This window comes from Stegodyphus dumicola, chromosome 3, assembly GCF_044657685.1.
Source record: "Stegodyphus dumicola isolate Sdum_Otavi_A_Nest chromosome 3, ASM4465768v1".
NCBI classification, from domain to species: Eukaryota; Metazoa; Arthropoda; class Arachnida; order Araneae; family Eresidae; genus Stegodyphus; species Stegodyphus dumicola.
The window spans coordinates 197871986-197895577 of record NC_140770.1 but is presented as its reverse complement, the minus strand read 5'-3'; the positions used below and the strand labels follow the sequence as shown (position 1 = coordinate 197895577).

Genomic DNA, 23592 nt, shown 5'->3' with positions numbered 1-23592 from the left:
GTATGTTCCTTGCATTATGGAAAATTGGCACCACCTAGAGCCACCAAATTTTAAATTCACGTAATCCTTCACCCAAACATGTGAAAATCAAATTTTTTATTTCAATTTTGTTTTTCGCTTATTTTGCATTTTGTGCAAATTTAAGGAACTTTTGATTAAAAACAGCGATTTTAGCCTTTTATGCTGCCACTCTCGAAAAGTAAGATATTTATGTTTCAGATTTAATTGAAATGCAGCAATATACAAGTGTGTTGCCATTTTGCAAAATGCAATATATTTGTATGTTGCATTTAACTGCACATTGTAAAAACAAAGGCACACGTACAGCTACCAAATTTTGAGCATACATAATGTTTCACATGAACATGTATGCTTCAAAGCCCAAATTTTGAATTTATTTTTTAATTTTATACTTCATAATTTGTGCAAATTTATGGAACTTTTATTTAAAAACTGAGTGATCTTTGTTGCCACTGGGCATAACATAATATATTTATGTTTCAAATTTAATCAGAGAAATAATGAATTGTGTTGCTACTCGGCAACGAATATTTGTCTTTTGAAATAAAACACAAAAAATATTTCTTTCAAATTTAATTAACAAACTTGGCAATCTGAAAGAAAAATCTGTCAAATCTTCCATGTGGCAGTGTGTTGTCATTCAGCAAAACATGAGAAGGTATTTTTCTTTAAAATTTATTTTTATTAACTATTAAACTAAGCAATTTAAAAGCAATAAGTGCATATTCATTTCAATTCATTACTAGCTGGACCAGTGAAATTAAATGAACTGGGTTTATTATTAGAATGATTATATATTTTTTCTTTTTCTTAACTATTTTAGGTATTTGCCTGCACAAGTGGCTAGTGTGATAAAAATGGGGAATTTACACTTTAAAAAAATTTTTTAATGAGTTCAGTTCTTGTGTTAATTCATATATATATGCCTGTTTTTAAATGCACGATGCATTAAATTACAGAGACATACATTGAAAGAATGAGAGACAAAAAACAGTTTTTATAACAGAAATGTAAAAATCCAACTAGAAAATTGGTAATGATATTCAATATACAGTTGACATAAACTATACAGCAAGTAGAATTGACCAGTTCTAAAGGAAGGAAAGCCATACAATACAATTTTGTAGATAACCAATCATAAACAGATATACTTTTAAGTTTTATTCAAAAATGACAAGAAATATTCTCTTTATACATAAAGAATTATAATCTGGTGAGGAATCTGCTTTTTCTAATGTATACTTGTTTCTTGAGTTTCTACTTTTCTCCGTTTTGGTGCTATGTAGTTTCCTAAACCTGCAGCAGCTTCAGCCTCTTTCTGAGAATAAGGTTCCATTTCTAGAGCCTTGAGCCTATAAAAAAAGTATACTTCAATGCATCTAAAATACTCACACTGATGACTTACATATTTATTTGTGGTTCAAAAAAATTACAGTTATTATTGCTCAATAGGATTTTGGTTAACATTATTTATATATTGTTACTAAATTTAAGAAATGTAGTAATTTATATATGGATTGTATAGTTAAACCATTAGTTTAAAAACTTAGATTGTAAAATGAAAAATACCTGAATAGAAACAGATTCAAAACTTTGGTTAATTAATGTTAATGTATGAGATAAAGAGGTATATGCTAATGTCACAACAATGTGACAAAAAATTACAAATTTAGATTAAGATGGCTTTGCTGGTATGGTTCATTCACTGGACAGAAGAGCAAATACTACTTAAAAATTAAATCATGATGAAAAAACAGATGCAAAAAAAAAGCAAATTTTTCTTTTACTGTTGCAGCAAAAATTTGGATTACAAGAGCTGTCTTGGATTATTTTAAATTTTTAACTGAAAATATGCACATCATTGGTGAATCTATTCTTATAATGACATATTTAAAAACATATCTGCTATAGGGTATAAAATTCCTAATAAACATACAGCATTTCTGAGAGTAACACGTTATTACGGGAAGTAAAAAATCATATTTCATATGCATAATTAAACTGCCAATTAATTTTACTCAATGTTAGGAATTAATTCAATGGTTAAAAGCAATGCATTTTAATGACAGGTTATGAAAATAAGATGATATATAGAATATACCATGACAGCATATATCTTGTAAATTCATGCAAGGCCATAATTGTGAATACTAAAGAATTTTTGTCTTTCAACACTTTTGTACTTCAACCTTATGATCAAGGATTAGCAGAGAAAACACAGTGCCACTGTATAACACTGCTGGTGATGGCAGGGCAAACAGAGCATAATCAGCTGAATGTAAGGTGTGGTGAACCATAGGTACCATTTAGGGCGATATAAGTCACTGGCGTATATGGTTAGTTAGTAGACAGGGACCTACAGGTAAATACCTGTGTCCCCTCTACTTACACCTGTACCTATCACTGTATAACAAACAGCTGCTTAGACTGTATAGTAGATTGTGATGCTGATTGCTGTACCAATGAGATGGGGTTCAAATCCCGGAGATGGCATGGATTTTCGTGTCTGTGTAGTAAGTAACACGGCACACAGAATACACAGGAAACCAATAGTGCTCTCAAGTGATTTTTGGCAAGGGAAGAGGGATGAGAGATCTTCAGATCATCCCCAGCGGTGTTCTCCCTCAAAACTCTTACAGAACAGAAATGTATCTGTGTGACCGATGGTGAAATTTTGGTATTCCACCCACTTCTATTTGTGTACCTAACACTGTATAATGCCATCCACATGAAATAATAGTTAGTGGCACTGATTGCTATCCTACTGAATGCATGGATATTTGTGAGTGGATAGTGTCTGTGCAGCAAAGTGGCACTCAAAATACACAGCAAGCTGAAATCCTCTCGAGAGGTTGGTGATCAGAGAAAAGGGTAGGAGGCCCTTGGACAACACCTCCTCCAACTTTATTCCTCGGATTTCCAAAATGGGGGTGGAAGCTCAACACTTAACTAGGTACAAAAATAACTCACTCACTATATAGGTGCTGGCATACCTTTTACTTGTACCTGTCACTATATAATTAAATACTTTAACAGGTAAATACAAGGCCAACCACATTCCCCCAGTGTAAATATGAAACTCCTAGACCCCTACGGTTAATAGTAGAGGAAAGAGGACTGGGAGACCCTCAGACTGCTCCAGGGATGATCTCCATCGATACTGGGATTCGGCTTAACAGTCCCGGGGATACTTAATGTACTTTTGGGAATGCACAGGTTGTAGTCTTGCTTCAATGTGTGCCTGTCACCGTGTAAATTTAACTATGCTGTGGAACAAGATCACAGGAAGGTTCCTTGTATGCAAATAATAATAATAATTTATATGCTAGGATGTTACTTGACAAAGACACTAGTGGTCCACGAACTTACTACACACAAGGTTTGCCAGTCAAGTTTGTTAAACCTTATTATTACAATTCTGAAGAAGTAATTTTATTCGAAATAACTAAAAACTTTGTGACCAATGTATACTTCATCTATTTTTACTACTAGTAAAGGAAGAATTGTAATCATGAAATATTCCGTGTCCATATTTCAACAAAAATATCTATTTTGACCGCTATTGAATGCAATTTACCGATGTTTTTTAGTGACATCTGTACATAAGGACAGAATAAAGGACTCTTTTCCCCCAAATGACTTATAAAACTGATTTAAAATGGATTCAGAAGATTTTTTTTTTTTTTCATAGCATTTGTACATACCATATGTATCTCTCACAACTAAAAAATGAATAGCCTCAGATCACTGAAATTTTGTATGCACGACTGCTATAATATGCAGATGTGTATCTTCCTTTTTGGTTGCAATCAGCCGCAGCAAAAGTATACAAATATATATCCACTCCATTACTCAGCTCAGTGAGCTCAGTTTCTTTATTCATTATATGTTTGTAAATTATGCATTTTTTGCTTTAAAAATGATTGAATTATGTTGTTCTTATCTTCCGGTTACAGTTTTTATGCCTTTGTTAACCTGCATGTTATAATTGTATAATTATCAACAATTTAAAAGTTGTTTTAGTGCAGCTAATTTTTTTTTTTTTTTTTTTTTTTTTTTTTTTTTTACCACAGCAGCCATATTTGTTTACATTTGAAACTTGACAAAATGCTGGATTTGTTGCCAAACTAGAGAAACTAAGCTTCACAACAACAAAGTAACTTCTTTTATTACTGTGGATTAATAAATTATCCCATGTATTTACTCAGCATAGCATCCATAACAAATTAAGTCAGTTTCTATACCTTCAGTATCTTTTTGCAAAGTGAAACCAAAAATAAACTCAGTTTTTTTTCACCGAAAAATTTGCCTTCTTGCCCGCTGGCTGAATTGCTTGTTTTTACGTAGAAACTGTAATTTAAGTGTGAAAATTGTTTTTAAAATTGTTTTAACTATATTTGTTGTTTTATGTTCTTCTATTTCTTTTAATATTTAATATAGATATTTTGAGTTTTTATGTATTTCTGCCTTGTCGCGAACTTAGAACTGAATTAATTGAATGAGAAATACAACTTTAACAAAATTCGATGAAATAAGTTTAAACGAAATGCAGGAAAACGTGTGTATAATTTAATATTCCTTACAAGGAAGTCATGTGGTGTACACATTAGATTTTTTATGATGAATTTTAATTTTTGAAATGCATGCAAATTAAATCTCTGTGTAAATATATTTATCAATTGTTTCGCACTTTCATTTGAAAAATTAATGAGCCGGAGACTCAAAAAATAAGCATTTTGAAATTCTGGAAAATTGCCAAACTGCACTCTCAAATATCTTTATAACTTACATCTTTTTATGTCCTTACCTATGTAGATTTTAGTAAACATTTTAAAAATATCCGAGAGCTAAAAATTTCTCAAATGCAAAAACTCACAATCATACATTTTAGGAAGACCAGATCTTAATTTAAGAAATTTTGCTTTTTCAACTGTATAATGAACTAATGTATCTATGGAAAGTAATTCCATAGATACATTAATTACCAATGTTAATGCAGAATGAAACATGTCCCATTCAGAGAAAAATATAAAATTCGTAAGAAATAATGTGAACATCTAAATTATAATGTCCTACCTCTACAATGATATCAAAGAATTAAATGCGGAAATCTAAAATATTATGTATAAAATAGCATAAAATATACTAAAGATGAAAATTTTATACATAAATTGTCAAACCAATTTAATCTTTGTACAGGTGAACATTCTTAATGCTTTCCTTTTTTAACATTGCTCTTTAAATAACTATTAATTTAAAATAAAATAGTTAAGTATATTTCCTTGAATAACTACATTTCTTCCTTTAAATTTTACAATGTTCCTATTTAAAAAAAAATTTCATCATGAATAAAAATATAAGCATTATATGTATAGCTGACAGTTAAAATATGTTATTGTGTTGATACACAGTGCCAAAAAAAAAAGGACAATTCTGTGTCTCCCGTTCTACTGGACCGATTGACGAAATGCAACTTGCATTTTTCATGTCTCAAAAGCGTGACTTAGAATATGTATAGCATTGGTCTAATATAGGTATTTTGACACAAAATCGAACTTTTCTTGAAATGACATGTAAAATTTTTTCCATAGTTCTATTCTATGTCTCAAATTATGTCAAACTGCCAAGTTTTATAAAAATCATACGATAGTTTATAAGCAATTAGCTCTCAAAATTTCAGCTCCTCCATGTTAATTGATATATATTTATTAGTATCTCTTTTTTATTAAACTTATTTGATTCTTCCTTTCACATTTCGTAATTTAGGTTCATTCCAAGAAAAATTTGCCCATTTTTAAAATTTGTACTTTTAAATAATTTTTATAAATTTTTCAAAAAAGATTTTGAATTATAACCTATAAAGTTTTTACTGTCATCTTAAAGAAAATGTATTTCTAAGCATACGTGCAAAAATTTGGAATTTTTGATTCCAAATTTCTGAAGATACACAAGAATTTATATATTGGTGCCTTTTGAAATTTGGCATATTTATAGAGAAAGTGATAATAACGCCGAGTATGGTTTATGCACTTTGTTAAAACTATTTGAAATAATGAACAATGACATTTTTTGCTCGTATACAATGAAAAAAAGGAAAGGAAAATAGGTTGCTATAAATTAAAAAGTTTGCCAAGTGAATCATTCTTGGCACAAACTGAAAAAATGCGCCAATATAAATTTTTTAATTTCTCCGTAAATTGCACACCAAATTTTACACAATTTAATATTTAGGCTTAATTTGAGTCCTAGAATCAAAATATAGAAAAAATTGGCATGTCACTTCAGAAAAAGTCTGATTTTGTGTCAAATACCTATATTAGGACAATGCTATATATAAATCTAATACGTATCCTAAGTCGCGATCTCGAGACATGGAAAAACGCATTTGAATTTCATCAATCGGCCCAGTAGAACGGGAGATATAGAATCGTCCCCCCTATTTTTTTGCTTACTGAACATTAAACTGTGCAACTCTGCTTATATGTAGACTTTCCCCAATAACTATGCTAAAAAGAATTTTGGTTATTTATATATAAGCAAGAAATAAATCATATAGGCTAGATAACATGAAGAACATAAAAATGTTTGATATGTCATGAATGTAGAAATTAGTGTATTTTATCATTTAGTACCAAAATATACACATATGTTAAAAAACATCTGTTAAAAAAAAAAAAAAAACTTGCCAAGAAGTAAGCACACATATTTATGCAGACTAGCAGCTATTATAATAAAGTCACCTTCTGTTTTAGTATTATGCATATCTGTTTAAAATGTGGTATGGCACTAGTCAGCTACATCTGAACAATTTGTCAAGCTAGCAACTAAACCACTGCAATAAAATGTTATCTCCTGTATCTCTCAATTATTTTTTATTGTGTTTAGCATAATACTGCAAATTTCAAATAATACAATAAGCTCCATATCAAGTGCTTTTAATTATGCAAGACACTTCAAGAAATCACAAAGATAAAGTTCAATTGCTTGATGCAAGGTTTTTTTTTTTTTTTTTTTTTTTTTTTTTAACTGTATTTCCAGCACTGCTTTACAAACATTAATGGATACTTGTCAGTTGTTGCAGCTTTGATAAGATATGAGAATTAGCACATTTTAACACCAGGGAGAAACAGACAGTTACCAATCAGTATGTACGCATGTAGTTTACATTTCACATTAATATTTTTTAAGCTAGTGAACATTTTCTCAAGTTCTCATTGCCAAATATGCAGTGGCGGCTCGTGGCTAAAATTAGTGGGGCTGCTGTTCCAAAAAAAATTAACATTTGTTTTAAAATTATGTAAAAGGAAACAAACATGTATAAAAAGAAAATTTATTTTGAAACTTCATTAAATCTTACAAGAAAAAAATTAAACATTTCTTAATTACTTTAACCAAAATTATTACAGTTCAATCTTTGTCTAGTCATTTAAAAATGAAATCCATTCCTCTTGATTTAATTTGCACGAAAAGATCAATAATTTTCTCCTTGTTCTCTGGATGACAACTGAGGAAATTTTTCTTTATTGAAAGCAATGCAAGCGCATTTAGTCTTTCCGAATTCCTAGTGCATTTTAGAAAAGTTTTCATTCTTTTCAATTTTGAAAAGCAGCGTTCTGCCTCTGATGTAGTCATGGGAACTCTCAAGAGAATTTTTATCAGTTTTGTAATTTCACCAAGAACATCATCTAGATTATTTTCGAAGATAAATTTCAATAGCTCAATTAATTTGCAGTATTCATGGATATCAGACCTACAATAAAATACTTTTAGTTCAGTTTCAAGCTTTTCTTCGCCAATCATTGGATATGCTCCAGTGGTCAGTATTATTTCTTCTGTAGAATGGTCATTTCTAAAATTAAGCATTTCTTGTTAAACAATTTAGCAGCTGCTAAGTGTTTAGTGGAAGAATATCTGTGCATTATATCAATACATAGTATAATGTCACATATTTTCTTAGCTTCTGCCAACAGAGTCTTTGAAAAATTCTTACAGTACTTTGAGTTTCTTTATTCTAAAATAGCAGTTTTGAAAACTTTAAACACACTAATTTCTCTGGATTGCATTTAGTTGTATATTATTTCAACATGAGGTATCTGATAAAAAATCTCTAACCAAAACTTGAAATTATCATCATTTAGATATTTTAAAATTCCTGTTGCTTTTGCAATAGTTTGATCTGCATTTGATGTTGACTGAATTTCAGTAAGACAATTTTTTAATTAGTTGCAAATTTTCATGACCTCTGTTTATGGTTCGTATGATGAAATGCCACCTTGTGGAGGAATACCACACGCGTGGAGTAAAAAGAAATCACGTTTTCAGCAACATTCCAGAATTTTGGCACTGCAAGATCAACAGTGCTCTTCTCTCTACCCGGCTCGCGTGCTGGTTTCTGTGTGCGCATGCGCAGAACAGCCAAATACCACGTTGCTGGAACTGTGAAGCGCGCAGTTCCAAACAAAGACTTTCGTACCTTTTTCACAAAGTGGGGGATGGCTACTGACATTAAGCTTAAGGATTATGTATTGTAAAAGTATAAAGAAAGAATTAAAGGGCACACTGTATTAAATAATAATAAGTGGAAATAAGTGCTTATTACGAGCCACCACTGCAAATATGTAATATTTTCAGTATTTTCAATCTTCCATCTGTTGAAAATGATGCTGTTTGGAATCTCTTCCAAATTTATTTTGTGAAGAGAAAGGTATTTTACCTTTCAAAAGAATTTGTGGAAATCGCCATAGTATACAACTATACTGCTCAAAACAATTAGGGGATATTGTGAGTACCGTATGAAATAACCACATAATGGACAACGTTTTTAATAAAAATGAAACACAACAGGATAAAAAGAAAAATTAGAACATTTAAAAATTACGGAATATGCAAATTTTGTTTGTGACGTCGAAAACTATGTATTTTTATATAAGTGCAAAGTGACCTACAGCATTCTTTCTGAAACATTGATTGCATTTAGCTACTATTATAGAGCACCAGTTACATTCTCCTGCATTGCTATTATTCAATGAGTGAATGTATCAGTAATAATAATAATAAGTATTACAGCCTGCTTCGCCTTTCATTGGATACTACAGATTGGTACTAATCATTCTGGTTGTTGTTCGCTTACGCGTCAAAATAAACTATTAAGCTACCAGCGTATCACGGATTCTAAGAGACTACTATATTCTAAAGTATTCATTTATTAAAAAAAACATTACTCAGGTATATATAATTCATCTTCAATAAACCTAACTGCAGATACATATTTTCCTAATTCTATGAAATGTTTTGTTGCCACTTCTAAGAAACTAAACTAACAACAATTATTAGTGGCCAAAAAGTAAAAGTAATAAGTATTGTAAAATGATAAGTGTAATTTAAGTAAAAAATTAAAGGAAAGTAAGTCAAAATATAAACTACATTCTTTTGAAACCCAACATCCTCCCTCCTTAAGTTGTTGGGAAACAACTTAACCTATTAAAAATATTAAAGAAAAACTTAAATGGAAAAATATCAAAGAACTGAATTAAAGTCCAAACATTTATAGAGTCTATAAGTCTAGTCTTTGGATAGGCCTTACTTCTCTTCCACTCCTGGTTTTTACAGATTTAATATCTTTTTGGCTGTTTTCCACTAAATACTCTTCAACTCTACCTTGTTCAAATCTTTCACTTTTTAGATCTTCGAACCAATTGCATGAAAGTTCTAAAGGAAAAATTCTTTGTACGGGATGTAAAAGTTGCCCATTTGTAGTTTTCAATCGTACCAGTCTAATGATATTGTCTTTTCCAGGTAACAATTCAGTAACAACAGCTAATGGCCACTTAGTACATTTAACATTATCACTTCCAACAAGAATTACATCTCCAAGTTTGATACTTTGCTCATGCTTCTTCGGATCATTTCTTTGAATCAAAAGTCCTAGGTATTCAGATCTGAATCTTTTTCATATATCTGTGATTAGTTGTTGATAATATTTTAATCTCTTGTTGAGGCAATGCTGATCAATCTTATCCAAATCAGGAATGGCTGACTTTCGGAAATCTTGTAAAAATGAGTTAGGAGATAAAGGAACAAGTTCAGACTCATTTTCTGACACATAGGTAAATGGACGAGAGTTAATAACAAATTCCGAATCACACAATGCCGTCGTCATTTCTTCAAAAGACAGCAGAGATTTCCCCAAAACTCTTCTAAGAATTTCTTTCATTAAGCCAACTAATCGCTCCCAAAAACCGCCCCACCAAAAGGCAGTTGGGGGATTGAAAAACCATTGAATTTTCCTAGTGGTGGTGTATTGAGCAATGATATTCCAATCAACAAGTTTCAAACAATTTGATGCTCCAACGAAGTAGCTTCCGTTGTCACAATAAACTACAGAAGGACAGCCTCTGCGGGTTATAAACCAACGGAAACTCTGAAGAAAAGCCTTTGTAGACAGTGAGGAACTAAGCTCAAAATGGACAGCTCTATAAACAGCACACATATATAGGCAAATCCAAGTCTTTGCTTCTCCTTTTAAATACACAGGTCCAGCCATATCAGTTGCAGTAATTTCAAAAATAGATGCATCTTTTATGCGATTTTCTGGTAATGCAGATATCAGTGCTGTTAAATTTCTCTTTGCGTATCTAATGACTTTTTCTCGTTTAAAATCCAATAATGTTCTCAATATTTGAGAACCAGCAGGAGAGTTCTTCTGGTGTTCTGTTATAATTAACCTTTTGACAGCTTGATGTTCTCCTGGTAAAACAAAAGGATGTTTAAAGTTTTCTGTATCCTTCCGAAATGCAATTTTTGTTCGCAGTCTAATAATTTCTTCTTCGTCCTTATATGTTGCCAGATTATAATTTCCTTTTGTTTAAATGATTAGAAAAGTATTCATTTTGTATTAATAATATGACTTTCTTTTCTGCATTTTTGACCTCTTCATAGAATAACTCTCCAATAATTCGCGAAGACTTTGCATTTAGACAATTAAAGATAAATCTTTTTATCCAAGCAATCAACAGTATCACTTTGTCATAGCTTGAAAAATAATAATAATACCAACTTGATCCGTAATGTCTGCATCCATTTTTCTTTTCATAAGTTTTGCAGCTACAAGTATTTGAGTAACTTAGAGAACAGATACAAGAATGACCATCAGATTTTGTTTTTTCTCTTTTCCTTAGCTATAGAATGTTCATCAAAATTTTGTTCTGTGATGCGCCAATTAGAAGAAAGTTCTAACAACCAAATGGGTCCCTCCCACCATTTGCTTGATAACAGTTGTCTACCCAAACATCCTCGAGAAGGCAAATCAGCTGGATTCTGGCTCCCAAAAAGGTGTTTCCATGCAAGAGGATCCGTTCTATTTATCTCATTCACTCTGTTCTTCACAAATACCGTCCAGGATTCTTTATGTTGAATCCACCCTAAAACAACTGTTGTGTCAGTTTAATAATGCTGTTCAACATGTTTCCATTGAAGCCCTTCCACGACAGATGCACATAAACGAGCTCCCACCACAGCAGCCATCAGCTCCAATCGAGGGACAGTCATGGGTTTTACAGAAGCCACTCTAGCTTTGGCTGCTAAGAGATGAACTTGGACATTCTCCGATGTTTCCACACGAATGTAAACAGGTGCTGCAAAGGCCGAATGACCAGCATAACAAAACGCATGCAGAGAAATGTTTTGTCTACTTGGGTCAATTGAAAAACACCGTGATATGGTCACTTCCTTCAGCAAATGAAGTTCTGAAAACCAGCTCATAAATTCTTCTTTTATAATAGCATTGACTTCAGAGTCCCAAGGTATGTTTTCTTTCCACATCTTTTGCAATAAGAATTTGGGTATCAGCAAAACAGGACATAATAAACCAACTGGATCAAACACCTTATGAGTCACACAAAGAATTATTCTTTTGGACAAAGTTTCAAATTTATAGCTGTCTAACCAGTCCAGATTTATCATCAGCGTATCCTTTTTTCTATCCCATAAAAGTCCTAATATGGAAGTAAATGGTTGAGGACCATTATCATTAGTGTACTGCCAGTTTCTCAAATTGAATTTTCCTTCACTCAGTATGGCTTGAGACGTCTCAATGCAGGGTAATATATCACATGTATCATTTAAGCTTGTTACTAAATTATCAACACAGAAACTCAAAAGAAGAATCTTAACATAATCTTGATTATATCTGGCATCATTAAAATATTTTCCCAAATGATAATCTAAAACTGCTCCCAAAAGAAAAGGGCTGCTCTTTACACCAAAGACCAATCTGTTGTGTTGCATTACCTTAATTTCTTTACAGTCGCCATCATTCCACCAGAAGAATCTCAAATAGTTTCATTCTACCGGCGAACGCTCACTTGCAAAAAGGCCTTTTCAATATCTGAAATAACACCATATTTAAATTCTCTAAATCTCAGAAGGAGACTTGGAATTAGTTCTAATAAATTGGGACCGGATTCTAGACACTGATTCAAAGATAGAGATCCAATTTGCCTATCAGACGCATTGAACACTGGACATACTTTGGTAGTGCCATGTTCCTTGACTACAGGTCGGTGAGGAACAAAGTGCTGGTATGAAACATGCACATCTGAGACAGCATCTATTATTCTCCATTACTTAAAGACATCATCATAGGTACCAAATAATTTTTCTGAATTCAGCCTTTTTGTTGAGACTTCAAGTCTTCTTATCGCTATATCTTTGTTGGTTGGGAGAGGCAAATGATCGTCTTTTCACGGTAAGGCAACTTCGTACTGCCCATCATCCTTAATTCGTAGAGTCTCTTGAAAATATTTCTTAGGAAGAAATTCCTTTTCCTTTCGTGATTTTACTTCGACTGGATCAGATATTCCTAAGATGTCTAAGGAAAAACATTGGCATCTTTCACAAACACTGTTACAATCTACAATCGTCATCGCCGTATCTTCCCTTTCAACATTCACTGGTGTTTTACCAACTAATGTCCAGCCCAGGTAAGTTTCTATGGCTACAATACCACTAGAAAGTACTCTTTTCCTGTCGGTGAAACGTCGACCAGCCACATCTGCACCAATTAAAAGATCAATAGGTCCCGATGAATCTTCAGTGTCATAAAATGGTATATTAATAGACTGGAGTTCTTTAATTTATGGTCCATTTAAGGCAGAAGGTACATTTAGGCACTTCTTTGATAGGCTCTTAAAAAATCCTCAGGCAAGCAAGATTCAACTAAAGGATAAAGTAATGCAGCACTTTTATCTGTAGTGATGCCAAGAGTTTCCAGAGCCCGAACTTGTTGTTCCAAGTTGTCATATAATGCACACAAGTTATTACACGAATTACTAGAATTTGTATTTTTCAGGGCTAATTTCAAAGATTCTCTCACATAAACTTCCACTTGCAAGTCATTTTGACCAAAACGAGCCTTCAAATGTTCTATGGCCTTGGGATAATTAGCAGATGTAGGGGGAAAACTTTCTATAACCTCCCTTGCACACGAACTCTCAACAGTCGCTTGTAATAAATATTGAAATTTATCACTATCAGAAATCGTAATATCTTTGTCAATTTTTTTCAAACTGACAAAAATAACCATTCCTTAATTTCTCCATCAAATTTTTGGTAATTCAAGCTTTGGAAGTTTAAATGTATGTTTACATACATTCTCATTAACAGATTCATTCAAAATTAAATTTGAAGTACTTACATTTTGTAGATTCTGAAGAATATCTTTCACTTTAGTTTCAATTCTAACGGCCTTGTCACGATAATCTTCAATAACATCGAATTCTGCTTCAATTTCGTTTCCGGACAGTGTGCTAAGATAACGTACGTGCATATCTTCCAAACGTTTAACTTTCGAAACAAAAACATTAAGCTCTGACTGTAATTCAGGAGAATTTATCTCACTTTTCTTTAAAATTCCTTCTAAAAAATTGATGGATTTTGTAAAAGCAGCTCTGTGAATCCTTTCAAGTTTAATAGCTTCTTTAGCTTCCATTTTTATACTTCCAAACTAACGTCTCTTATGTCCCGCCGAGGGTACCAATAAAATGTTCACTTACGCGTCAAAATAAACTATTAAGCTACCAGTGTATCACGGATTCTAAGAGACTACTATATTCTAAAGTATTCATTTATTTAATAAAACATCACTCAGGTATTTAACATATAATTCATCTTCAATAAACCTAACTAACTGCAGAAACATATTTTCCTAATTCTATGAATTGTTTTGTTGCCACTTCTAAGAAACTAAACTAACAACACTTATTAGTGGCCAAAATGTAAAAGTAATAAGTATTGTAAAATTATAAGTATAATTTAAGTAAAAAATTAAAGGAAATTAAGTACAAAATACAAACTACATTCTTTTGAAATCCAACAGTCGTTGCGTTTTCATTCAGCTGCCTTTCTTTTCAGCTTACTTTATTAATTAGAACGAAAATTACAATATATTAAAACGGGTTACATATGAATAAGGAGTTAATTAATTGTTAAGTTATACATTGAGCTGATAGTAGTTAAGATTTAAATAAGGTTAGTAGTCTATGTACAATATATACAGAGTCTGATTTGGCAGGCTGTCAATTACATACGTCAGATGTCTGACCTGGGATTAGCTGCTTACACATATCTCATTTTGATGGTCGTTAACATATTTTATGATGGCTCGGGTACCTCTTTGTCCATAATAATCTTTGAAGATTGCCTCCAGGCTTGGGTCTGGTCCTAAGGTGGAAAAGTGGCGTTGTCGAAGATCTTTCGTCAGTGGGCACGACGTCAGGTAGTGGTTGGCGTTTGCATCTTGCTGTGGTGACTCCACAGGCACATCTAAGGCTACGTTGCAGAAATCTGCTAAAGTAGCTCGGGAAGCACCAATGGTTCATTAACCCCTGCAGGCTATAGAAGTCTGACTTGAATCTTTTTAGTGAAGATGGAATAAGTGAACCGGCCTGTCTCGGCTGTGTCCCATCGTTGTTGCCAATAGTCCAGGAGTAAAGAATGAATCTTTGATTTGGCTGCGATCTTTTAAAGAGGTACTTGACTGTCGATGTTAGAATGCAGAGTGGCCTCTTTGGCTGCTCGGTCCATGACCTCGTTCCCGGTGGTGCCTTGATGACCTCTTATCCATTGTAGGTGGATTCTGTTTTCTTCGCCAATTCAATTTAAGGGTAGCTGGTACTTCTTTTAGGGCTGAGATGTGCAGCGGTATTTGTCCTATTTTGTTTAAGCTTTGAAGGGCGCTCATACTGTCCGTGTAAAAATACATATCTTTATTCTTGAATTGGCCAGCCCCAAAAGCGGCATCTTTGAGAGCTTTTGATTCTGCCTGGAAGACAGTTGCATGGTCACTTAGTCTTTTGGCTGCATGATGTAACGGTTCATTATTATTGAATGTGACAAAGGCTATGTCGACTCTATTATAAATCTTTGAACCATCTGTAAATACCTTTAGGGAGCGTCCTGTTGGCAATGTCTTTGACCAGTAGGTGTTTTTCACTCTTGCCGGGTGTACTGAATGGGTGTAAACTTTAGGTTCGATGTTAAAGTCACCTAATTCAGTGTCGAAAAGTCTGCTATAATCCTTGTGGTGTACGATCTTGTATATACATTTTTCATCTTTTGCTTTCAAGTCTAGAGGCAGGGTTCCTGCTAGAACTTAAAGAGCAGTTGTTGGCGTCGTTGTGAAAGCTTAAGTTAGCTTTAATAATATTATCCTTTGTAGGTGCTTTTGGTTCACTCGTACTATTCCCGTCATCCATATTTCACAGGCATACAATACCATCTGCTCTATTCCTCTGATATATAAATTTTTTATTAGTCGTCCCTTAAGGTTCCATTTTAAGTCAACTCTTCAGCTTAAGTTGTTGAGGAGTATGCTTGTCTTGTCCGTAATTGCAGTTAAATGTGAGACCCAGGTAAGCTTCTTTTCGATCAGGAAACCTAGGTATTTAAAGGTATCTAATGTATCAGTAAATCATAATTATTCCTTTTCACATTATGTTTTCATTTCTGCTTTTCACTATGAGTATTAGGAAAAACATCAAGTGCTGTGTTATTAACGTAGATAATAATAATAAAAAAAAGGCAGTTGATCTTGCTGACAGATAACATATTAAAGAATCAGAGAAATAGTTTGAGAGTTATGATTTATCCCTTTCCTAAAATTTTTACTCTTAAAATATTTTTCTTTTGCTTACCAAATTACACAGACTGATTTAAAAGTTTTGAAATTGGTTTTCGTATCCAAAATTGGATGATTCTGCAAGTCTTCTTTTTCTTTATTTTTTAAATTTGAATTCCTTACATGAATTACTCCTTTTCAAGCATTTAATGAATAACTGAAAAGCATAAAATAAACTATTTTTTGATTTGCTATTCAGAACTGCATGCTTGATGTTTGTAATTTCATCTGAACTGTCCATCTTCCCATATATTTGCTTTTCAAAGTTCAGTTATATTCAGAAATCACATATCTACTAGCCTAAGCTATATATATGGCACTCAGATGTGCACAATTGTATCAGACTGTGTTGCAATCAGCCCTCATATAAAAACACAGCATGTACAATAAACATTAATTTATCATTCAACAGCAAACTATTAAAATTTCAAGGAAGGCAAAGTTTATATACAGATGTGCAAGTACAAGATGATGCTGGCCTGAACATCTGTATAAATAAAAAATTAGCTGTACAATAAGTCAATTGAATATAAGATACCGTATTTTCTGGCATATAATGCACTGGTGTATAGCACGCCTCTATAATTTCAAGCTACATTTTCTAATTGTTATGTATATTTGCCGTATAACATGCACCTAATTTTTCATGAAGGAACTTAAGTACGACAATCTCTGGTAACTCGATTTTCTGATGACTTATTCGAAGATTTGCCCTACCCTTTTGAACAATGGTATGCCAAAATGACAAGTGATGAGGAGAACATTATGTGTGCGGGTTTGAGGGAATAAATATTCTTGCAGAGAGGGTAGATTTTATTCAATGCAAATGACCAAAAGAATGCTATTGTAGAGTTTCAAGAAAAGGGGGATATAATTTGGAGTAAGAATGTACTTCCAACCTGAATGAATTCATGGAATTGATGTTTTTTCTCTTTCTGTAGTCATTTGAAGCTGTAATTTTGAAGTGAAAATTGAAGGCTTTAGTAATGTGCATTTTAGTTGAAATACAGTTTATCCAGTGTTCCTTTTAGTAGTAAATATGGCTCCCGCGAAAAGAAACAACACAGTGCTGGTTTCAAATACAAAGCCATTCATTCTGTGAAAGAAAATGGAAATCGTGCTGCAGCAAGGAAATTTTATATTTGTGAAGGTTCCATATGTGGGTGGCAGAAAAATGAAATCACAATAATTAATATGCCAAATAATAAATGTGCCTTGCATAAAAGTGTAACAAAATAGCCTTTCCCAGAAGAAAGTGTTGTGAACTGGGTCATAGAAAAGCATCAGAATGGATTATTTATATTAAGAAACAGTATATGTTTGTTTATTTGCCTTAAATAAAATGCAAATGAAAGTGAAAACTTTTCGATGCAGTAGATTCATGGCATACAGAAATTTAGTTGCATCAGAAAAAAAAAAAAAAAAAGTTCCATAAAAGCTTCTGAAAGATATGGATAATAAATTGATTACTTTCCAGACGTATGTTATTGACTTAGAAGGCAAAAAAAGTATTTACTGTCACATATTGGAAACATGGATGAAACTCCAGTAATGTTTGATATGATTGAAATAAAACAATTGATGTTTGAAAAGAGCAAAAAGGTTCATATAAAAACAACAGGCCATAAAAGATCTCACTTTACTGTAGTGCTTTGCTTGGCGGATGGTTCAAAAACCAATAGTCATTTTTAAAAGAAAGACCACCCCAAAATGGTATTTCAAAAATGGTATTTTCATTCATAAGAAAGGATAGATGGACAAAAACAATGTGAAACTGTGGGTAATAAATGCTTGGCAAAAGCATCCTTTTGCCTTAAAGAATCCAGAAATTCTTTTAGTCTGGGACATGTTCAGATCACATTTAACAGATAATACAAAGATATTATTGACAGTGTAATACAGACAGGGGAGTTATTCTAGGCAGATTAACACCATTAGTTCAGCCTTAAGATGTGTGTATTAATAAACCAATCAAAGAAAATTTAAAACGACAGTAGAATATGAGGATGTTAGAAGGTGAAAAAACACTTACAAAAAACGGCCTAATACATCATGCCAGTTTAGAAATAGCGTGTAAGTGGACAATGAAAGCATGGAATGAAATTAAAACCAATATAATTTAAAAGTCATTTAAAAAGTGGGCTGATCTTTGGAATATGGTAACAGGTAGTTTGGCGACATTTTGGAGGCGACAAAGGTTACTACCTAGAACTTTGGTAATAATGTGAGAAGTACTCAGTTCCGATTACACATTATTTTGTGTGAGGGAAATTAGAGATCATGAGATATGTCATGTGACATTAATGGACGAATTACAGTTCTTTAATCGGAAAAGGCGGTAAATTTGGAAAAATTATTTTGTATTAAGCTTCATTGTGTGTTGTGTGAAATAGTGTTGATTAATTTTCGGATTGCATGGCGCTATGTAAAGTGAATTCTAAATTTTTAATGTGTTTATCTGATAATAATAATAAGTTGAGATTGTGTAAAAGGAAGGATGTTACAGATAAGTTTAAATGCCGGTGCAAGAAATCTGGTAAAAATAAACATTTTGTGAAATGGAGTGTAAGGAAGGGTACGTGGTTTGCTGAAAGTAGTTTGAGTATGGGTGAAATTTTATTAATTTCTTATTACTTGGTGAATAGACTGCCAGTTGACTACTGGATTTCGGATTTAGAAATTAGCAGTAGTACTGCAGCCGATTGGAACTCTTTCTGTAGGGAAGTGTGAGTGCCACGTAATGAAGATTCTGAAGAAGATTAGGTAAGTTAGTATTTTTAATCATTTCAGGATATTATTTTTATGCATTGTTCTAAATGTAAGGAGTAAATAAATTAATATGGTATTATTGGAAAATTGTTATTAGCAATGATTTAGTTTAAAGTAATTAGGATTGTAATCTAATTTTTATTAATTTAATGTATGTGCTTATTTATATTTTAAGTAGTGTTTTTTAATTTAATTATATTTTTATTTAATGATCGTGATTTTGTGAGTTATATGTTTGTAGCATTTTGGAATACGTTCGAGTAGTATACATTGAGTATTTTCATGCATTTTCGTGAAATTTTTCTAATTTATGAGAAAAAAGCAGTGTACATGGATATAGTGAAGAGTGTGCGCAATGCCATTTTTGTGCAATTCTGGGATGTTTTTTTAAGCAAAAATAAGTCGACGTGTACATGGTTTAGTGATATTTTAATTAAATGATAGTTATTTTGTAAATTTTATGTTTGTAGCAATTTGGTTTACGTTTCAGTTGAAGTAAACGTGCACGGAAATAATTTAAATATTTGACACTAAGTATTTGTAACCATTTTTAATGTTAGAGGTAGAAATTCGTTGGTGATGTTTATAATATAATAGATATAATACCTTGGAAAGGGTATATACTTTTTCGCGATCAGGTAATTCCATATATGTGCTTTTTACCGAGTTTAAAGATTAAGAAAATTTTCCTGCATTTTCGTGCAGGAATTTTTGTAATTTATGAGAAAATAGCAGTGTAGATGGATAAAGTTAAGAGTGTGTGCAATGACGTTTTTGTGCAATTATGGGATATTTTTTAAAGTAAAAATAAGTCGACGTGTAAATGGTTCATGTGTATGTGCTATTCTGAAAAACACGCAAGGAGTTTGTGATTGTGCACTTTTTCCCAATTTTGCAGTTAATATTTGTCATGATTAAGCAGTTTTGTTACATAAAATTTCTAGCATAAGTGTAATTCGGCTAGTAGATTGTTGGAAAAAGTGTTGAGTAAATAAAAAGAAAAGAAACATGTCTTTACTTCGTGAAGACAAAATGGCGGAGAAAAAAAACAGAGATTTGCTGTAGCAGAGTCAGTCGCCAAATTTTCGCCAAGTTACCATAATTCAAAGATCAACTAAAAAGTGCAGTATATCTAACAATCTAGATGGAATGGAAAATGATTATCTATTTACAGATCAAAGCAACAGTGATTGTGAAAATAAAACAGAATTCAATGATGTGCCTGAAGATATAACAGATGAATATGATGAACCTTTCATGTTATGAAAACTTTTAAGTTATAAGGTATGTCATTCCTTTTAAATAAACAGCATTTAGGTACATATAGAAGTCCAATTTTTCTTTAAATGCTCATTCCTTATTTTTAAGTCTATCATTTTTATACCCGACATATAACACACACCCGTAAATTGTTTTTCGAAAGTGCATGTTGTACATCGGAATATACGATAGTTCAGACCCATATGCAAGTAAAGTTACATTTACCTAATGATATACTACAACTAGAAGATAATTACACACAAATTTGGATAGCTAAATTCTAGATAATTTTTTTAATATTTTTATTTTGCTTACATCTAAAGGATGAAATCAGAATGCAATATTTACCTTCTTTTATGAACCTTAGTACGAAAATGTTCTTTTAAAGCATGGCTGTCAATAAAGTATCTTCTAAAAATAAAAAAAAATAAAGTTTTATTTCTAACGAAACAAAATACACATTTATTATAACTATATTAATAGGCTATTTTTATATATATATATCAAATATATATCCCATAATTACAAAACTATTCTTTTGAAAATTGGTTGACATGTACAAGGATAAAGTCAAGGGCAATGCAATGCCTAGTTTGTACAATTCTGTGCTGCTTTTTGAAGTGAAAATAGGTCAATATGTACATGGATACCGAGTTTGTACAATTCCTTGACTTGTTATTCCAAAATTTGTCGCTACACAAAGTCAAAATAACAAGTCAAAGAATTGCACAATGTCAATATCCATATACCATCAAAAATTGCCAGGGGGACCCTTAAATATAGTACTTTTACCTTTCTTTTAAGTCTATTTTAAAAAATACAATTTAAAACATGAGCAAGTAATTGTGAAAAAAAAAAAAAAGGGGGGGGGAATTTATGTGTGATATTAAATTTTATGGTTGAAATATTCGGTTGATCTTTACAATATGGTAACTGGTAGTTTGGCGACATTTTGGAGGCGATAAAAGTTACTACCTGGCACTTTGGTAATAATGTGAGCAGTACTCAGTTCCGATTATGCATTATTTTGTGTGAGGGAAATGAGAGATCATGGGATATGTCATGTGATATTAATGGACGAATTACGGTTCTTTAATCGGAAAAGGGGGGAAATCGGGAAAATATCTGGAAATTTTGCATTTGGCTTTATTCTGTGTTGTGTGAAACAGTGTTCGTGAATTTTTGGATCCCATGGCCGTAACTAAAGTGAATTCGAAATGGGTATTTATGTATGTATTAATTTAATGTATGTGCTCATTTATATTTTAAGTAGTGTTTTTGAATTTAATTATATTTTAATTAAATGATAGTTATTTTGTGAATTTTATGTTTGTAGGAATTTGGTATACGTTTTAGTTGAAGTAAACGTGCATGGAAATAATTTAAATATCTGACACTAAGTATTTGTAATGGTTGCGGTATGAATTCGTTCGTCACGTGTATAATGTAATAGATGATTTAGAGGTAAAAGTTTTTGGATATTTTATTTATTTTATATGTGGAAATGTTCATTACTTTTTCGCGATCAGGTAATTTCATATATGTTCTTTTTACCGGGTTGAAAGATTGAGAAAATTGTCATGTATTTTCGTGAAATTTTTCTAATTTATGAGAAAAAAGCAGTGTACATGGATATAGTGAAGAGTGTGCGCAATGCCATTTTTGTGCAAGTCTGGGATGTTTTTTTAAGTAAAAATAAGTCGGCGTGTACATGGTTTATGTGTATGTGTTATTTTGAAAAACGCGTAAGGAGTATGTTATTGTGCACTTTTTCCCAATTTTGCAGTGAATATTTGTCATGATTAAGCAGTTTTGTTAGATAAAATTTCTAGCATAAGTGTAATTCGGCTAGTAGATTGTTGGAAGAAGTATTCAGTAGATAAAAAGAAAAGAAACATGTCTTGGCGGCGGGGAAAAAAAATAGAGGGTTGCTTTAGGAGAGTTGGTCGCCAAATTTTTGCCAAAAAAACGCCAAGTTACCATAATGTAAAGATCAACCAAATATTCATACAAGAACAACTGCTTTTCCTAAGTGCAGAACCCCCTACTGCTTGGCACGTTTAAGAATTGCACATACTCGGTAGCCATGTACACATCGACCTATTTTCACTTAAAAAAACATCTTAGAATTGCACAAAAATGGCATGGCGCACTCCCTTGTTTTTATCCACTTCAAAGAAAACTGACAAAAATCTAATTCTTCTTAATCTTGTAAAAAGCGCCAAACAAAAATAAGTGGGCGATTCTGCACTTTACCCCCTGCCCCATTGTATTATTTTGTTAATTATTATTCCAACAAATCAATGATGACCCCCATATTACTTATATAGTTCAATAAACAAACGATGTAAGTATTATTCATGAAGTTCAGCATTAAAAGTTAAACATTAATGTTATAGAATGTTCTTAGATATCCATTCTTTTGCTGTAGAAATAAGGAAATTACTTAAAAGGTAATGGACTATATGTTTATTTTAACGGTTTCTTAGAGCAATAAAATAATTTATCAGGTAATGAAGTTTTGTGAATAAATTGTGATGCCAGGTACGTTCATTTCATTACAGAATGTAATACTTACGCACAATGAAGGCAATAATATTGCCCACAACCAGGCAAATCGACATCAACTTCTTGATTTAATAGCTCTTCGGCCCGTTTTGGTTGCATATCATCATTGATTTCATCCAGATCTTTAGTCTTTCTTTTGATTTTAATCTGTTTTCGTTTAGCTGAATACCCATGATTACCTTTTTTACGCGAATAACGTGTCATATTCACACGTGCACAACACACATTGAAAACAAACTACACGGAAGACTTGTCTTGCACCTAGATTAAAAGTCTTTCTGTCAGTTGGGACAGAAAAAATGCATCAAGGATCAAGGAAACGGAGTGCGGTAGGCTAGGCCTTTAACTCCAAATCATCAGAGATAAAAAAAAAAAAAAAAAAAAAAAAAAAAAAAAAAATTGCATCAAAAGAGGGGTTCATCTAATACGGGAAAAATTTTGAGGACTAAATTATTAAATATAAAAGCTTTTCAGAGAATGCCTTCCGCATGAGATAAAAAAGGTAAAAACTCATAGAAGGTCTTTTTAATTAAATTTCGTGTCTAAAAAGGGCCAGAATTCAATTTTGATAGGACAGTCATCATTCATGAAAATTTGAAACGAATAAAAAAGGTGCACTACATTTCCTTGATTCTTGATATCAACAATAAAATAAAAATCTCTAGAACAAGCAGTCCGGATGAAAAGAGCTAGCGCGAGTTCAGTGAACTTGCACTCACTCGGGGTAGCTGGGCGAAATAGGCGGCGGGACTCGTTAGCCGGGTTCTAGAAGCAAGTCAGAGTAACAGCTGATGAAAGAG

The 23592-nt window shown here is 32.3% G+C and overlaps 1 protein-coding gene across 2 annotated transcripts; it reads right to left on the bottom strand.

Moving 5' to 3' along the window:
• Positions 1-1161: 1161 nt before the first annotated feature.
• LOC118199709 (zinc finger protein 593) lies at positions 1162-23061 on the bottom strand. 2 transcript variants are annotated; one of them, XM_035371622.2, is made up of 3 exons: positions 22803-23053; positions 20573-20635; positions 1162-1373 (listed from the first exon to the last, which is right to left on the bottom strand). In XM_035371622.2, exons 1-3 carry the CDS (start codon positions 22994-22996, stop codon positions 1253-1255), a joined length of 378 nt encoding a protein of 125 aa, XP_035227513.1. In that variant the 5' UTR covers positions 22997-23053; the 3' UTR covers positions 1162-1252. The 2 variants fall into 2 exon arrangements, with proteins under 2 accessions (XP_035227513.1, XP_085669865.1); XM_085813739.1 differs by lacking the exon at positions 20573-20635 and having other exon boundaries at positions 22803-23061.
• Between the last annotated feature and the right edge of the window lie 531 nt (positions 23062-23592).